This window comes from Hesperophylax consimilis, chromosome 8 (assembly GCF_061612785.1).
Source record: "Hesperophylax consimilis isolate HC1 chromosome 8, BYU_Hcon_1.0, whole genome shotgun sequence".
NCBI lineage: Eukaryota > Metazoa > Arthropoda > Insecta > Trichoptera > Limnephilidae > Hesperophylax > Hesperophylax consimilis.
The window spans coordinates 39,944,623-39,964,398 of NC_142843.1; the positions used below are offsets into that span (position 1 = coordinate 39,944,623).

The following is a 19,776-nucleotide window of genomic DNA, read 5'->3' on the forward strand; positions in this document are numbered from 1 at the left end:
GAGACTTGAAAGTGGAACTGGTGAGCAAACATGTGCTTTAAGCGTAGAAACTCTTCATGCTCAGCATCACTTTGGAGTAAAGTGAACGCTTCATCTTGCCCGGCTGGTCGATCCCGAGGCGAGAAGAAAGGACGTCGATAGATGCGTGCGTTCCTGCGTACAATGCAGGACAATTGACCCTCCACCATCATCCCATGAAGCGGGTAATCTTAATGTTGTGACAACCTGGAGTCGCTTGGCAGTTGATGTTACTCATTTCGGTAGGAAATGTTTACTCACATTTATCGATTGCGATCCAAGTAGATTTGCCGTGTGGCGGGAAATCGAGTCAGATAATGCAGCTTCGATTATCAGACATTTGGAAGAAGTGTTTCGGGAAAGAGGCCCGCCCAAAGTAGTTCTCATGGACAATGGTACTGCATTTTGTTCCTACAGTGTTACAGATAAGTGTAAGAGATGGAATGTTCGTCAAAGATTTTGCGCGGCATACCGACCAGCTGGAAACGGTATAGTTGAACGACATCATCAAACAATAAAGAGAACTGCAGCCAGAAGTGGAAGCGATCCCCTGCAGGCAGTGTTTCGGTACAATCTTTGGCTGCAAAAAGTCAGGATGATCGAGGTATTGCGCTGTCTAGTATAGTTCACACTTCACACTCGTGGAGACACCCTTCTGCGCAAGTGAATATAGAAGAGGAAGTATTGACTGAGCTCTAAGTGGGCGATCTTCTTGCGGTTAAATCAGTAGATGGGAGATGCACATCGTGCATGGAAGGGTGACAGGACTTACTTCAGTCAACAACATCGAAGTAGATGGCATACCAAGACATGTGCTTGACCCGCGGAAGATGCCTGACAGAGAACGGACTGTGTCTGAGGAGAGACGAGATGGAATTGCCGCACGTTCCACCGTAAATATTTTGGGTTTGTTTGAAGAGGACAGTGAAGAACCGGATCCGGATATGCATCAGGAGGAGATCCACTTGCAAAGAGATGGTGACCTTGAAGAAGAGATAATCACAGAACAAGGACCTATTAGGTATTTACGAAACCGCAGAGGCACATAAAACAAGAGAGCTACGGCAGAGCGTCACACGGTGCAGAAGACGTCAGTTTAGACTACAGATACAAAACACTATTCGTGACTTCACAATTAAAATTAAGGTTATAAAATGTTCAAAATTGATTAATCAACTTATCTCAGTTAATTTCACGGTAAAACTATTACACCGTAAATAAATTTCCTCAGTGAAAAACACAACAAGCGTGCACGGCTCACCGGCCAATACTGAATTAAGGAGTTACGAAGTATTCGCGAGTAAAAATGGCACCATAATTTTACGCAGTTTCCTAATTTGTGTTTATCTAAAAGGTTAATTTTTTTTTAAATTTTCGAGTTTTACTAGTCAATGCGGGTCTAATTTTAACACCAGATGGCATTAAAAACGTATTTTCGAAAAATTTGGAGTTACGCAGTCTACGAATTAATGCGACGATATATAAAGATAGCAACCAATAAAAATATGCAGTGAGAAAAATAAGATAATGTTGGTAGTTCTTATACGAAGTATGATACAGTTAATATCACCGAAGGAAATAGGGTCACATTAGCTCAGTTGGTAGAGTAGTGTCCCGGAAAGGCAAAGGTCCTGGTTGCGACTCTTTACGGAATCTTTTTGATTCGGATTTTCGTTTAAAATCGCTAATATTGTTTTCAATAATTAAATAATATATTATCGTGGGAGGCCTCATCATGACCTTTTAGGTCATTTTTGCCCTGTGACGGGTATCAAAAGCTACTGAAAGCTGAATGTCTGTGTCAGACCATTACCACTCCAATTTAGCGTTAGAAGAAGTGATAGTAAATAGGTACCAGATTAAGTTGAGAAGTCAATAACAAGACCAAAAGGCACTGTTTCAAATATTTATTTTTCTCCTACCTATACACACTTTATCATACAAATATTTACATTAATTATTATCTGGTGGCCAATAAATGGTAACTCCCACGTACCAATATTTACCAGCCATGTCCATTTATTACACAAACACACAAAGCTACTACATTATTCATTTGTCCATACAATGGTTGTATTCCTAACTGAACTAAGTTAGAGACAAGGGATCTCCTTAACAAGGCGCTGTATTGGTGCAATCTGGCACAATGTTCCATACAAGAGACTTACAACGTACATTATATAAAAAATTCAACAGAGTTTAACATTACATTATTGTACTTTCTAAACCTTCGGAAATATATAAAATGATGCATGCTTTTAATACTTACAATAATAATAATGAAAACAGATTAAATGGAATCCATGAAAGGTCAACGAAAACCTGTTGGGAAATTAACAATATGCAGACTTTACAGTGCTTAACAGGTCCACTGCCAACTCCGCCATTTGACGGTTCTAAAGTTGGCTTGTGCGTCAATATATACTACCATTGCTCTCATTCCAGGTGTTCAACTGGAAATCGTCGCGGCTTATTGTATTTATGCTGGCCTTGTAATGGAATGAATCAAAAATTGTTGTATATGTGCCGTTTGTCACCACCTACTCTAGTTTTAAAGTTATAGCGTGTTGAATATGGGTGACAGAGCGTTCCAAGTTTCCAAGCCTTCACGATCCAAGGCTAGCAGTGAATCTGTTAATACTGCATTATTTCTATTGTATACTAGTTCCATACTTACTCAAATCAGAAATATGATTTAGATTATCTGCCGATCTACCATACAAGATAGCTTTTAAGCTGGCATGCTGGCTACCATGGAGCGGTACTTTGGAGTAAGCAAGCGAGGCGATTGCCCACTGCGCAGCTACCACTATTGCCTGCCGTACAATCTATTGATGGTGAATAACACGGTAAAAACCCATAGATAACAAACAAGGGAGATGGACCATGAACCTTTTGTTAGTGTGAAATTGTTCACACAAATTTGTCGCCAACATAGTTCACCCATACAGCAAAAAGCAAACTACAGCAAAACTCATATTACAGCACAACTCGTCCATGCACAGCGGCGCCCCGCCTTTACCTTTGCACCAAACCCAAAACTTTCATTGGCTCTGCTGCTTTGATAGTCTTTGAAGTTTAGTTGTCTCTCGGCGACTGTCGGCACGTTTCCATGTCAAACGTATATGTATCTCCCTTCATTTCTATTATCTATATAAAAACCAGATCCCTCTTCTTCGAGGCCCAAAAACGAGGCTTACAACAACGACTGATGACTGGTGATTCATTTTAACTTTATAAATATATTAAATAGTTTTATGAAAGTTTTTATACAGATATTAGAAAATTTCATCTCTACAATATTATTGATAACTATGAGAGTGCGATTATTCAAGCAATTTTTTTGTTATTATGGAATGATTGTAATTACATTACCAACGAATTTTTAAAGCAATTTTTGAGAATCTGTAAGAGTATTGAAACAACGACAGTCTATTACTCGATTATACAAAAAAAATATTTGTTGATGCTTAAAATCACTGAATTTGATACCAGCAATAAAAGGAAAAAAGCTGCCTCTAGCCAAGCTAGCATTGTTTTTCTTCAACTTTATATGCACAGTATGTGTTAACTATTTTCTACACTTTATTGAATTATCGAAGAAAGCTAGAAAAGTGACTTTGTTTTTAACCACCTTATTGTTTATTTTTATAAGCAATAATTGTTCGCCTGAAACACTCATCCACATTGAAAAAATCTCCTGATAAAAAATACATGACGCCAACGGGACTCGAACCCGTGTCCATTCGATTTCCGGTCGAAAGCTCTGACCACTGAGCTATGGGGGCTTATTTCTTACCCGAGAAAATATTCAATATATGCTAGTGTTTCATTCAACAATTACTGCTTTTTACATTTTTTCACCTGAGAACAACCAACTTTATTTTTTGAGATTTTTTCAATGTGGATGAGTGTTTCAGGCGAACAATTATTGCTTATAAAAATAATTGTTATCCTTTGTGCTATGCATAAATAAAATCTTGTCTTTAAAACATTAATTTATCAAAAAAATAATAATACCTTATTGTTTGTTATTACATAGTAATAAAGTAGTTAAAAACAATAACTTTTCATTTAACCTCTCAGACAAAGACTTTTATTTACTGTGTGTTCCTTTGAGAACTGTCAAAACGTGAAAATTTTTGTGTTATTTACGAGTTTTGCCAAAAGCTTCATGACTCACGTTTTGGGAAACGTAGCCTCATTCTAAAAAATGTTTTGGAAAGATTATGAAATTCACTATCGTATTGTGTTGTTATTCGTAAATATTTGCGTTTCTAAATATACATTTTATGAAAACGTCAAAAATATGTAAAAATCGCTGACCATTATTTCAAAGCCGTGAAAAATGTACTTTTTTCTGAGTATCATAAAGAAATAACACTTTATATATTGAAGAAATATAATTAAAAACTATTAGTCACCTCAAAATATTAACCGTCCAAACTAAAATATTTTTAATAAATTATTTAGAAACGCAATAAATTATGAACGAACAAGATGACAGATCCAATCGGCTTAGATAATGCACCTCTACGTTCCATAGATATTCTTGAATACAGACGCGTAGCGTTATTCATTATCGATACTCTGTTTTTTAAATCATGGCACTCCGTATACTAGTGATGGAAATAAATCGATTTTTGTAAAATCTCGCGCATTTACGTGAAAAGACGTTCTAATGTCTTGACCGCTGTTATCATATTTACGTCTTTTGACGTTCTAATGTTCTGAGTGGTTAAGTATTTTTGATGGAAATTAAAAATCATCGATCCCCCCGATCGCTGATAATATGGGGATTTTATCAGCGACATTGTGTTTTAATCAAACAGTTTGTTTGGTTGCATTTTACTCAATATCCGTGATTGATCAAATAATAACTGAGCCCTTATGCAGAACAAAAGCATTATCCAAATAAAACTGTTTTTGTTCAGATCGATTCAAATTATGCGCCACTCACCCAACTACACAGCAAAAATCGTTTTAAAATCTCAACCACAGATAACAGTACAAGGCCTATGGTGACAGTCGGTAGTGCGCTCTCGGTACAAGTCGGCCATTACTAAGTTAAAAACAAAACTAAATAATATTGATATATGGAAAAATGCTTTTATTTTTTATTTCTTTTTCTCAAAACTTATGAATGGATTGATTAAAATACATAATACGTGTTGTCTATTAATTGAAATACCTTATTACATATAAATTTATAAGACTTTCATTGTGTATACACTCACTACAATCGAATGAAATATTTTATAACCCATACCCCAGAACTTACTTTTACACATAACAATTGTAACCTTTATTGTATATTTGATTAACTGCAATGTATTCATTACATCGACAAGGAACTAACTTATTGCTGAACAGAGTATAGATGATTTCTACTTGCTGAACAGAGTATAGATGATTTCTACTTGCTGAACAGAGTATAGATGATTTCTACTTGCTGCACACTCAAGAGTCATGAGCTGCCGCCGGGAGCAAGGTTTTATGATATCCTATTTTAACACAATGTCTTTATTGCTTCTTTTAGTTTGCAATAGATTTAGACAGTAGCATCTATTCTCTGTTCAGCAAGAAGAAATCATCTATATTCTATATTCTGTTCAGAAAGAGGAATCATCTATACTCTGTTCAGCAAGAAGACATCATTCAAATAAAAACTAATGTTTAAATTGTCTTCCAATGTTAGAGTATTGAACAATAAACAATTTGATATTGGTAAGAAGATTACTGCACTATTAAATTAAATTTCAAGTGTCATGGGGGATAAAATTGAAAATGGTACTAAGTTTAAAACAATTATGTAGATTTAAAAATATAGTTTAACGTACACCAGTTTTTAGATTAGTTACTCTTTGCTTGATTCGTTCTCAGTGAACAAAGAATAGTGAAAGCGTAATATAATATGTATTTCTACTATTTTTAAGCATGGCCGATTCTGTATTTTTCAGGTATTGTTGTCCATTTTTTTTTCTAAACCAATAAATGTTATTGAAACCACAAAACAAATTGACCTCAAATTTCTATCTGGCAAAATATTTTAGTAAATTACTGAAGCAAACTGATACATATAGCGGGAAGTCATTCCTCAGGGATTATTTTGCACATTTAGCGCAGCAAGGAAATAAATGGAAAAAACATGCAACGGTAATATAGTGAAAGGATAATAATATAATATACACAGAAACACGACAAATATTACTTTCTTTAGCCATTCTCTAAATACATATGTATATTTAGTGTTTATAAGTAGAATGCCAACAAGCTTTAATTTCGATTAACCCTCCTCATTACCCATTACTTTACAAATGCTAATGCTAATACCTACGCGGAATGTTGCTATAGTATAGAGACTCTCTTGGGGGAATAACAAAACAACAATGATTATTGCAGGCATTAATTAGAGTCTGTTTGTCTGTTTGTCTATCATAAGGCCTCTTATTTATATACACATTCAACTCTTCCTAGATCCTAAGGCTAAGTGAAGGTACGACTTATTGCAACTTTCTACTCCTCACTCTCGGAGGCTTGGTACATTACTCCATACACAATACATATTACATTATAATATGCTCATCTCTATTGTGCTTACCTTATATTACATCAGGATACAGTTGTAACGGACAAAACAATTCCTAGGTTATTTGGCAGTATGTGGTAAGACACTTTATGTGACTTAAATTCTATTTCAACAGACTACATATCAGAAAATAACTATAATGTAGTTGTATTCTACCTGTAAGCTAAACTCTCAATAACTTGTACAGTTACCAGTAGTTAGTTACGTTGGCAATAAACATAAAATAAAGCACACTAAATACAAATAAAGACAGCAAAAAAATAACAAAATAAAAAAGCCAAATGATGTATTATGCATATATTTAATTGTTAAGTTTAGTTGGTGTGTTTGGACTGGTGAGTCCAGATCAGTTTGTTTGTTTGTTTACAAAAAGCACATATAAAAGGGTGCGGGGGGCAGTGGTACGCGGGGCCCCCCAGGCCCTATTGGACTATCAGTATGTCTATGTCTGGCGAGACCACACTCTGTGCTCCCGCTCCCAACAATAGACTGAACAATGCCACTTGGGGCAACTTCCTCACTTAGGGCAGTGTCACTAAGTAAAATAACTCCTCTGTCGAGTGAACTTAATTATTATTTAAGAGATCTCTGGAAGTATGAAAGTGTTGTAACCATTTGTCTAAGTTACTGACTAACGTTACGAGGATCCTATAGACAAGATGGCCAACGCTCGGGAACCGCTACGACCGGCATTTCACTAAACAAAACACAGCGACCTGATCACAATATTCACAATGTGTTTACTTATAACTAATCTTTTGTACATTCAAAAGTGCACACCTTAATTTATCCTCCTCTCCTATTGGCAGGCGTAGGCTGTGGCTCTCCTCACTCTCCGCACACATTTCCTATCACTTCTGCAACATCATTCGTTATCTTTGATTGAGCGAACTAACGCTATTTAGTCTTAGCGGGAAAAATATACTTTAATTATAACAATGATCATTGCAAGTTGTCATAGAGCACAGCCTAAATATACATATTTGAACACACATTTACATAACATCACAAACAATATTTCTTGTTATGTATACGAGACAAACTGTATACATAAGAAGGTTTCTCTCAGGTGGGAAACTAAATAAACCTTTGTGATTTCATAAACTTACATTTCAACTTGTCACTATCTATCTGAACACCTAATTAATACACATTCATATACATCAACACTCTTGGATCAGTGGTTGACCGTCACAAACACCCATTCACAGAGTTCCGAGGATATGCGCTGCCCCGAGGTTAGCTCGCTAAATGTACATTATTCATATCGTCTCTAACTCTGTGACGTGAGAATCTGGGAACTACAATCACACACTCATACATACTCTAAGGGCAAATAATTTGTACAGTCCAAACTAAATGCTCGATTTATGTTTGTCTCCATCAGTCTATGGATGAAAGTAAATACAAGATACTAAATGAAATGGGACATTGGTCGCTTCCAAGGCTGCGCTCCACTCGCAGGTGAAGCGGGCGCGGGCAGTGACGGACTTCCCTAAACTACACTTACGCATTATGCTCACTACCTCTCTAATGGAAATCTCTTTGCACGACCACTAATTGCAATGAATAACACACGTGCCTATGTTTACAGTAAACAGACAACGGCTTCACATCACGATGGTTGTTAAAACTAAATATAAAAAAATGTTTTTAAGAGTCGTACAATAATTATTATTTGTTTATCTTCACACGCACTTCACTCGAAATTATAATTGTAAAATCACTGAATATTCAAAAACACTGTTCGTAACACTACGTGATGAGGTAAAATCTGGTATTGTAAATGTCTAACATTTAAATCTCCATTCTGTCCGCTTTGTCGGGCACGTCATAATGTCTAAATACGTCCGTAAGTTCTGTTGCATGTGTTAACAGGGTGCAGGCGCCAGCAGATGGCAAGTGGGGAGCCCTAGAGCTCGTCCCCCGCAGGTTCATAAGATGCAGTCGCACAGGCCGGCCCCGCCCGAGCTGGCGGTTGTGGTGTTGTTGTTTGGAGAGTGGTGGTGGGTGTTGTGATGGTGGTTGTTGTGTTGGCGCTGCTTGTTGGGTCAGTCCCACTGGTGCGGGGAGGGGGGCAGCTCCGAGGGGTGCGCCACTGTGGAGCTGCAACACAAATACACCCACATATTACTCCCCGTCCTCTATACACATACAGCACATTACAAAACATGGCAATCTGTTATCGCAACAACAACACACAAATTAAAACTGTTTTTGTAATTTTATATACATGAAATAGGGAAAACAAATCATTCAAAGATTAACAATAATTATTATTGAAGCATTTTTCAAAGGCTTCAGAAATACATAGATAAATGAGCATATTTATTATATAACATACATGTAATGTGCTATATTTAATATAACATATTTATTATATAACGTACATATAATATATTATATTAAATACAACATATTTATTATATAACGTACATATAATATATTATATTTAATAAAACATATTTATTATATAAAATACATATAATATATTATATTTAATATAACATATTTATTATATAACACACATATAATATATTATATTTAATATAACATATTTACGCCTCGTTGTATTTTAACCCCTCAGGCTAATTTGTTTGGTTTTTGGAACAAATAGCTATTATCTCAATTTATCAGTCACTTTGTTCACTTTTGGGAACAGTTCTTATGGTATAATAGAAATTGTTGAATCGTATTCAAAACTAGAAGTTAACCACAAAATAATTGAAATGTACAAATAACAAATCTATGATAACAAAGGCTCCAACCGCAATTTGAGAAAAATTTAAGAAACTTTGTGAAATTTTAATTCATTATTTTTATATGAATTGACAAAAAAATGAGGTGATAGTAATGTTTGTAATACATTTGTCAAATAAAATGTGTATTTTTTATGTTATCAGTAATTTTAGTTCAGGGTTTAGACGAAAATACATAAGGTGAGCCATTTTTAAAACCTTTTTATGTTTGCACACAAATTTTGAATGTATCAAAACTTACATGTTTATTTCAAATAATACAATTTGAAAGCGTATTTCCTCACTTTTCAAAAAAAAGTTTTTAGTGTTCAGATACTTTTTGACGGCCGGCATAGTCCAGTGGTAACGCATTGGACTGCCATTCCGAAGGTCGCGGGTTCGAACCCGGCATGCGCAAATAAATTTTATTTGATTGATTTGTGTTATTTCACAATTAATTAAAATAATATATAGTATATATGCGGCACGTTCCAGAGTGGAAGATACTACCAGTATCGCCCTGGTGTAAGACCACCATTCAGAATTGAAACGTTGCTCCAAATGGCTTTAGCCGTGTTTAGTGACTAGATCTGAATAGCCAGGTACTTCCCCACCTTCCTCTTTCCTTTCCCCACTTACCTTCAGCCTCACAACATCCCCCAATTGGGGATGCCATAGTCTCACTGGCTCCAGACGGGAGCAGTTGGGAATCTTGTGAGGTATTAACTATAAAAAAAAAAAAAAAAAAATATTCCCCTTATTTGGTTTTTATGCACAGCGGAAATACAAACTAATTCTCCGACCATCTGACAGCATCTTTAAGAAATATAATGGACAATATGCCAGAGGCCTGAGGGGTTAAGTAAAAACTAGATCCATTGATAGCACTTTGGTGTTGTATTATAAATATAATAGAATGTGGTGTTGTATTATAAATACAATAGAAAATGGTTAGCAAACTTTGGAAAGGAAAAGCAATGTTTGTTAAGTGTTTGTTACGTGGATAGCAGATTGGCGATGTTAACATGCCAAATAAAACCAATGTTACAGTAAGGTAATTAAGATCAAAAGGTGGATATTATTTTCTGTAGGTATAATTAATTATTATAAATATTATGTTTCAACTAACTTTTCGATACCAGTGAACTGAAAAAAAAGAGAATTAAAGAAACATGAAAATTTGGAAAACAAATTAATTTTACCTACATAAGATTAATATAGATGAACATGAAAGTACATTTGACCACAAAACTGGTCACATATTCAATTGGTAATACATATTATGATTTTATATACAGTCAACAACTATCTATGAGTGAATGAAAGGGGTGAAAGTTGGCTGTACACAAAAAGGCATGCTGTTCAACAAAACTATGACAGTAATATTATAAATGTGACACTTGTCACATGTAACAATGTAATTTAAAAAAAACACACACAAGCACACTAAAAAATTGTTACTATTTTATTCTCCTTAAGATTGTGTATATGAAATTAAATTACGGGTGCATTTTAAAACTCATCAAGAAAATTTAGTTTCAATCAAACACCAACAACATTATAATATTATCTGTAAAAAAACCAGTAAAAATAGTTGTGGAATAATAGTGGCAGAAGATACGACTCTGGAACACTATGGAACAATGACAGGAAGAAACCAAAAGAAGGGCAAACAGCAAACAGAAAACCTCAGGCAGTCCCATTACGAAGTCATGCAGTACAGGTGTATAGAGAATAGTAATACATATACTAGAGTAAGAGAAGTGGCGCAGCAGTACTACGGAACAGCCCAACTGGACAGGACTATTAGACTATTAGTACATCAACCCTTCTGAAACAGGCATTCATTGTATTAGACGTTGTATTATACTACCTACCTACCTTGGAGGGAAGGGAGAAGGCTGGCTAGTGGCTACCCAGGACTAGAGAGAGAGAGAGAGACTAACCTGTCACGCGGCGCACAGAAAGATCACAGGGGAAAACAGAACTTTGGCTGCGGTCTTGAAGGGGGAACAAACTTTTGGTTTCGGTTGCGCCCTGAAACTGGCCAAGGGGAACACACCCGATGTAATATCACATTGTTACGTTCGCCGAGCTTTTCAAGAGGGTTGATCAATCACTCAATATGCAACAACATACATTTGTACATTAAACAACAAACAACGCCAACACAGCCATGGAAAATTAATTAAAACAATGTGTGGACCAGCACAAGTCATGTAAGCGAGAAGAACAAAGTTCCATGCAACGGATGGGTCTTGCGCCCGGAGCTAATTGCAAATAATGAAAGAAATAAATGCTATTATTGCAACTATCTACTGTACAAATCACAAGTGACGAATACCAAACATATAATTCAACTAACTACAGGTTACGGAGTGATGGGAGGAGGGGTGGGGAGAGGATGGATCAGTCCCTACACTGCCAGGATCAGAGAACCAACATGGACTCGGGCTAGAGTCCATTCACTATACATTAGGTGTCTAAGAGACCTCTGGGCGCTAAGTAAAGACACAAGAGAAAGACACTAGTCGCTACACTAGTGGCTAGAGCCAGTGAGACGGGCAGCCTGAGCCTTGAGCCTCCCCCCAATGAGGTCAAGACTAACGGCAACTCTAGACTCCACTCACATCACAACTATGAAGAACACATTGAACTGTCGACTGATTGCTATATAAATAAGAAGCCACGTGTTTGTGCAGTACACAAGCTCTCCGTGATCTGTGAAAATTAAATTGATTACACAATTAACACAAGGGCAAAAAGATTCACAGACACAAAGCGCACTCCGGAAGTATCTTCCGCTGTGTCGTACAGTTTAGTGTAAGCCTTAGGGGTCAGAACAGTATTTGCATTTATGCCACCATTTAATTATGTGAAATCAAATCATTGAAAAGCCTTCAGTTATCAAAAAATTTATCGAAATTTTAGGGTCAGTTTTAAGTCTCACATTTTAAACCCTTTCCTTGCAAGGTTTTAAAAAGCTTTATCAAAATTTAAATTGACGAGTTTATGCAATATAGCTCCAATATAACATTTCGAGCAAATATTGTCAAACCACAAGAGAATGACCAAAACTGTTTCAACATCCGAGAGACATTCCGGAGTGGGCTCGCGCATCGGAATCAAAGACTCGAATAAAACGTTGATTCTCTTTAAGGGATTATTCACCTATATCGGTGGCCGGTGGTTGTTGGTTGGTTGTTGGTGGTTGTTGGTTGGCTGGTGGTTGTGGTACCGCTTACCTTGCGAAGCTCTTGAAGGCCGCTGACTGCGGGTTGATGCACAGCGGCACTCTGCTGGTCTGCAACTGCTCCGCGATGAACTTGTGCATTTCCTCTGGAACCACGGAGCAGAACGGATGTGCCGTCAAAGATTATACGCCACACAACATTTACTTTCTTTACTCATTCAACTTTGGTTTGGTAAACATTTTATTCATTCATTCCAATAATGATTTGACACTATAAATATTGTTTCTAGTTATCATTAAATTTGATTCCTAGGTAAAAGTGCATTAAAATGATGTTGGGCGAAAAATGATTTTAATCTCTACCAAAAACATATTTACTGACTTTAACTTTTAACTTGACGAGTTAAAGAAATACTGAAGAATCAAAAAACAAGTAAAGTTATCTTTCACTGATATTAACTCCACATTCTTCTACTAAAAACAATACATATTAGTTGATATTGAGCTTTTCATTTTGCAGCATTCCACGAAATGGTTCCATGATATTTCATCAAAATGAAAATTCAACACACATTTAAAAAATGATATAGATAGTCATTAAAAGTGATGAAACAAAAACAAGGTTCAATAGTTACCTATGTAAACTATTTAACCTAGTTTTTGTTTCATCACTTTTCATGATTTTATATCACTTTTTGCAGGTGTGTTGAATTGTCATTTTGATGACATACCCGGTAACCCCAAGAAATATATTTAAAAAAAAATGCATTTATTGAAATCACAAAAACTCTTAAAAAATGATTCATAAAAAAGGAAAACCCACTATGACTATTGAAGGTTAGGTCTCATTTTTAATAAAAATCTATGGAATTGAATGTCAACATTGATTGATGCACACAATTTGAACAAAAATATTGCAATTTAAAAGATCCGTAAAGCAATTTTGACAATACCTTTGACCTGGTGCACCGAGGTGAGTTTCTTCTCCCACGTGTCGGTGAAAGGAGTGGTGGTGACGGGCTCGAATTCGAGCGTGTATTGGCGCATGGCGGGGGCACTGGCGGCGCCCCCTTGTCCCCCTGCCGCCGCGCCACCCGCCCCCGCTCCGCCAGACCCCGCGCCGCCGTTGGAGTAGTAGCAGCACTTGCACATGCACGAGTGGTAGCGCAAGCGTCCCTCGTCCAGGTAGGGGTGCGCCAGGGCGTCCACTACATTGATGCGCTTGTCCTGGAAGTAGAGCATTTAATTACCTCAGAGGAAAGGGTATAATAATAAAGACATTACATTAACAAATATGTTTGCACTCAGGGGAGTTTGTAGCCTATGGCTTATTTTTCGAGTAAATATAAAATAGGATCCTGAAACGCACTTGGATGGTATAATTTTTGCAGTGTGGTGTACATTTTAAGTGTATTTTTAGTCTGTAGTGCTTGGAATCATTGGGTTATTAGTAGTGGCGGCTTGTCTACGAAGGTCTTTTGGTCGAAAACCTCCCAAAATATGCTGCGATGGCATTAATATAAAAAAGGATTTAACGAACTACCCAATTATTAATTTATTTTCAATATTCGTGCATATTCGTACGGTAATAGCGAATTCCAGTGCCATCTAGCGTCCAATTGAGAAGCTACTGTATGTACCTAGCGTAGGTCACTTCAAGTTTTATCCCAAAGCTATCTCCTTTCTTTCTCTTTGCTATACAGACAGGAGGTAAACACTATCATGCCGTATGCTTAGTATCATTTATTTTACTTTTATTTATTAGTTTGAAAAATGGCCTTGAAAGCCGAAACAGCTGTAACCGTAAATAATTAAAGATAATATTGTTAAATTTAATTAACATTAAATTTAAAAAAACTGAAAAAATATAAAAAAAACATTTAAAAAACTTAAGTATAATACAAAATTTATTTTCAAGGGATTTTCGGACATGACCGCAGTGAGATAGAGATTTCTACAATCAAAGATTATTAAGGTATTAGAGGGAGATGTGAAAAAATGTCAGTCGTAAGTTTTTTGTGTTATAAATGATAGCCATCTTGAATATGAAATTATGTTTATACATTGTTGACGTAATTTGCATAAAATAATAGTCAAATTCTGTGGATATCATATCGAAAGAAATCACAAACAATTCATTGAATCATGACCAACTTATTTAAATAAAGTGACAATTAGTTTATGTTACAAGACAGAAAAATAAAGAGGTTTAAAACAAAAGTTTTAATTTTTATCAGTGCATTTTGTGGGTGCAGTAAAATGAATGTATAGGTACTTTTGCTTTCATTGTTTACCTTTCAAGTCTACTGATAAACAATAAATCATCTTAAATTAAACAATATTGTACTACCGACTTCAGAATTGGTGGGTACTGGCAAATTAATTAAATACGTTGGCGTTTCTATAATATTCATTACGCATTAGCAATATGTATTAACATTTCATATTCATTTTTGTTTCGATTTTCCTTTCACTTCTGGACCCCTGGAGCCGACTCTGGTTATTATCCTGCTAAGCTCAATTGGCAAGTTGTATGGTAGAATTTTGATTAAAAGGGTAAGAAAGGAAACAAAGGATAAAATATGAATGTGCAAGGAGTTTTTATGAGTGGAAGGGGGTGCATGGACGAGATCTTCTCATTGCGTATGCTCACTGAGAAGTTTCTGGCAAAAAAACCAGAAACTTTTCTGTGCCTTTGTAAATCTACAAAAAGCATATGACCGAGTCGACAGTAAAAAGCTATGGAAGGTGTCCCGGTATGGAGTGAATACGAATCTCACACAGACAATTGTGTCTCTATATGAGGGAAGCGTTGCATGTGTCAGGGTTTATAGTACGCTTTGATATCACAAAAGGTGTTAAACAAGGCTGCTTAATGTCACCGTGGTTATTCAATCTATACATGGATAATTGTATGCAAGAATTGAAAGAGGTGGGATTGCGCGCGAATTTGAGTAATCTGAAAGTATGTTGCCTGTTGTATGCTGATGATGCGGTGCTGATTGCTAATAGTATGGAAAATCTACAGTCTCTCGTGTCTAGGATGAACAAAGTATGTATGAAGGATGGTTAGTTAGTTAGTTAGTTAGTGCTTGGAATATTCCTTTGTAATGGTGGGTGAAATCAACTTTCATTATTACATAAATACCTAATTCCTAAGATTTGTAGTAGTTTTAATTTATCAGCAGGAGTGTATAATCACGGTGTAAATATTATACGTCACATTAAGGAGAAATAGTGAAAACTTTATTTATTACCACGGCAAAGGTGTGGTTAAGACAGCATTAAACCTGGCTTAACTATACTAACGCTGAACAGGAGCATAAAAATTTAATAAGACTGTTTATTTAATCTTTAATAAATAGGAAATATAGCTAAAAGATAGGGATACTTAAAAAGAAGTATATAGGTGTGTGTACTAACGGGATTGAAGACCAGCATCTGACAGAGAAGGTGCACGGCCTCGTGCGTGGCTTGCGTGGAAGAGAGAGAGTAGAGTGCGTGCAGTGCACGCGGCCGGGGCTGGCGCCGCAGCAGGTGCGCACGGGCCCCGTCACACGCTCGTCGCATGTCCTCCAGCGACGGAGTCCCCAGCAGGTCGATGATCAGCTCCAGCTACACATGCCAATGTTTATTGTATTTCAATCAAAAACAAACAACTGTTCAATTGTGTTGTAGGGAATGAAAGGAGGTGCAGGTGGTGAGTGCAGTATGGCAAACCACCAATGAGCGCTAATCAACTACTAATAAACCACGCCCTTTCTGCACATGGCAAGAGATGCGTCTGTGCATGTAGTCTGGTATAATGTTTGTTTCTAGAATCAGGGAAAGAATCATTTACGATTGTAACTTATAACACTTTCCAAGATAGAACGAGTAAGCTCTTTGGAGGTCAAGTCAAGAACATCTAAAAGAAAATATGAATAAAATTAAAAGTTGAAACTTTGTTCATGCAATCAATTTGAGAGAGCCTGCAAACCTTCAGTTTTATTCCGATATCGATGAAATTTTGCACACTTGACCTTCAAAACAACAAGGTCACTTTCTACATGAAATTCGGAAACTCTGCGCAAAAGCCCGGGCAACACCGGGACTTCGGCTAATGAGAAATAAAGAAGCATTTTATCATAATGTATAATGCAGACAAAATGTTGGCATAAGGCAATCCTCATGGCCGAAGGATCTCGAAAAGTGGTTTTCCACAACACAAGCTGCAATGTCAAGAGGTTCAAAATGTTGTTTTCCAAACTCCAATAGGAGCAGAAGAACAAGCATTATATTTTGTCAAACCCAAGATGTACTTTTGAGAGTGGATTGACTGCAGCAGAATAAGGTCTGGGCTGCAGTTCCAAGGGTTCAGGTCTCATTGAAGTTGTTCAAGGTCCATTATTGATATTTTGCCAATTCCACCAAGACATGACAATTATTTTCATACCGTATTATAAATTGGTTTAAAAAAAAAAGATTTCACAAAGATAATGAATCAAAAAATTACTTGTTGAACAGGACTCTGCGCCTGGAAGAGAATCCTCCGGCTGAGCAGTTCCCCGAATATGCAGCCAACGGACCATACATCCACAGCTGCTGTGTAGTGCCGCGCGCCCATCAGGATCTCAGGGGCTCTGTGAACATGATATATCGTGGGGTCAATTGGGAGAAGAGGAAGCAATATTATTCATACCTACGGTTCCATGACCACTGATAAGTTATAAGTGAAAGTGATAAGGGCCGAAATTAAGATATCCTACCAACTATGGTGATAGATAAAAACAAATCCTGACATCCCATGTATTATATACAAATATATAATACATTTCCACAATGATCTATCCTATTACTAACTAAGATATGATTTGACGATTCTGACTCTGAATTGAAGACGATTTTTATGTAAGTATACACGGTGTCCGAAATTCAAGGTACAAACGGGAAACTTACACCTAATAATGAAATCTACACCTAACATCACACTTGGAGTCGATTCTGTAGTTTGACTTTTTTTTGAGGTTTCGTTTTTTCAAAATATTCGGTATGGCAGCTGTTTATTGTCTTCTAACATGCGTTGAAGCTTAGACCCGGTCCAAAGGGTTTTAAACCGTTTAGTTGTGAAAATAAAGTTTTTTTTATTTTAAAAAATACTTCATACATTTCGACGGATTACAAAAGACAGTAAACAACCCATATCAAAACTCTAGCAACCAACCATTTATAAATTTAACCTAAAAAATGCAAATTTCGGATTCCAAAACAAAAATCAAAAAAAGTTATAACTCCGAATGTGATGTAGATTCATGAGTTTCCGGACACTGTGTACAAAGTCATTATCTTTTGTTGGCGATATCCTCTAGATTCCTTTATTGGTTGGATATAATTCAGAACCAAACCAACCTAAGAACCACAGAAAGTGAAGGCCAACTAAGAGCCGGCTACAAGTTATTCTGGGTCATCAGAGACGGTGTTCAGGGTGGAGACTGGAGTGTGGATGTTATGGTGGAGTTGGGAGCGTTACCTGTAGTATTGCGTGACCACCTCCTGCGTCATGTTCTTGGTGTGGTCGGGTTCCTCCACCCTCGCCAGCCCAAAGTCGCAGATTTTCAGGACGCAGTTGCTATTCACCAGGAGGTTCCCAGGCTTAATGTCTCTGTGTAGGATCCGTGCTGAATGCAAATATTTTAGACCTGCAAATAAAGATAAATCATTTGTAAATAAGTGATACATTCTAATATAAAAAATCTACGAGGGCCTATGCCTGTAGATGTTGAACATCTCAAGGGCGGTATTAAATTAGCTCAAATCTCTAATCGGCAGCAGTAACATAGTATAAGCTTTGCACTGCGCCGTGGCTTTGATTTGGATGGTATAAAACTGCAGGGGTAGGCAGAGAGGACGAACCGCCAAACAAATCGGTCTCGGCACACACTCCTTGCCTCATTCACATTCATACATCGTCTCATACATACTTTATGTTATTCCGACTAAAGTATCTGGTTCACTTGATCGTGGCATCTCTTCCTAGGGCGTCCCCGACTTACCATTAAATTCGCGTATTATATTTTCCTTGCACTCCTTTTTTCGTTCATTCAATCTACATACAAAAACCATCTAAGCACCCTTTTCTTAATTTTACTCATTACGTTTACACCAGCCTCGCATTTTTTACGAATCTTCTCCACATTTCAAACACGATCATACATGGTTTTACCACACACACACCTCAGGGATCTCATTTCTACAGCCTTCAGTCTACGTTTATCTTTCCTCTGCCAGTTCCATGCTTTTAAACTAAAATCCACCAGAAAAAAAGTGGAAATATATTTAATTCGGAAATGAAGTAAGGTTACGATTCATTGTGTATTTGGCCCAATTATTACCAGCAGGATCAATCTCAACAACATAAGGTTTACATTCGACGACAATAAGTGAATCTGTGAAAAATATAAAGCGTCCTTCGGAGTACAGCTCAAGTGCCAGATGCCGCTGGCTGCTGACTCGCCACGACATAATACATTGCGGCTTGCACATCAAATGAGATTACGCAAAAGCTTACGAAACATCGCCGAAAACATTTTTATTTTTTTTTATTGTGTTTATTTCTTGCTAGAGCAATCCCGATGAGTTACAGAACTCATTTTAGGACAGGAGGAACTTACAATTCATATGTAAGAGGTAGTAGGTACAATTTTACAAACGGTATTTTGATATCAAATATAAGTTTCACATTCAATACAGCATAAAAATTAAAATAATGACACGTTAAGTAGAACAAACAACAATAGAAAACAAGTACAGAAAGAAAGAAAAAAAAAACATGGATAAGATACAAGAAGAAATGACAACACAGTTATATATTTTCATTTTTAAATGTAGTTAAAAAATATTCTTTTAAAGCATTGCTTTGCAATTTTTTATTATGGTGGATGTGTTTGTACATATCTGGAAGCGAATTATATAGTGTATAGGCAATATAGTTCAGTGATTTTAACCCATATTTTGCAGTGTGTGTTTGAGGAATGCGGATTTTATTGTTATTTCGAGTATTGTGGTTGTGAATGTCTTGATTGTAAAGTGGCTTGATGTTGATGTGAGTTGATTTATGGGTAATTTGTAGGATGGTGCTTGTGATTTCATATTTGGGAAGGATTGTAATTGGAAGGATACCAGAAACTGAATAGATGTCCCTAACATGAGTGTCCCATGGAAGTTCAAACACATTTCTGAGAGCTCGGTTTTGAACCACC

General features: G+C 36.6%; 1 protein-coding gene across 5 annotated transcripts in view; it reads right to left on the reverse strand.

Annotated features, from left to right (window-relative positions):
- Positions 1 to 8,380: 8,380 nt before the first annotated feature.
- Positions 8,381 to 19,776, reverse strand: part of nmo (serine/threonine-protein kinase nemo) — a 161,792-nt gene continuing 150,396 nt past the window's right edge. Inside the window, exons 5-11 of one of the 5 annotated variants that reach the window (XM_089634260.1) lie at positions 18,048 to 18,216; positions 17,034 to 17,160; positions 15,962 to 16,153; positions 13,492 to 13,765; positions 12,591 to 12,684; positions 10,475 to 10,491; positions 8,381 to 8,713 (exon numbers count right to left, since the gene is read on the reverse strand). In XM_089634260.1, the coding sequence (XP_089490386.1) occupies positions 8,520 to 8,713; positions 10,475 to 10,491; positions 12,591 to 12,684; positions 13,492 to 13,765; positions 15,962 to 16,153; positions 17,034 to 17,160; positions 18,048 to 18,216 (1,067 nt within the window). In that variant the 3' untranslated portion in view covers positions 8,381 to 8,519. Of the gene's footprint in view, positions 8,714 to 10,474; positions 10,492 to 10,557; positions 11,389 to 12,516; positions 12,685 to 13,491; positions 13,766 to 15,961; positions 16,154 to 17,033; positions 17,161 to 18,047; positions 18,217 to 19,776 lie in introns of those variants that run through there. The other 4 variants (XR_016302490.1, XM_089634263.1, XR_016302489.1 and 1 more) reach the window with 4 other exon arrangements.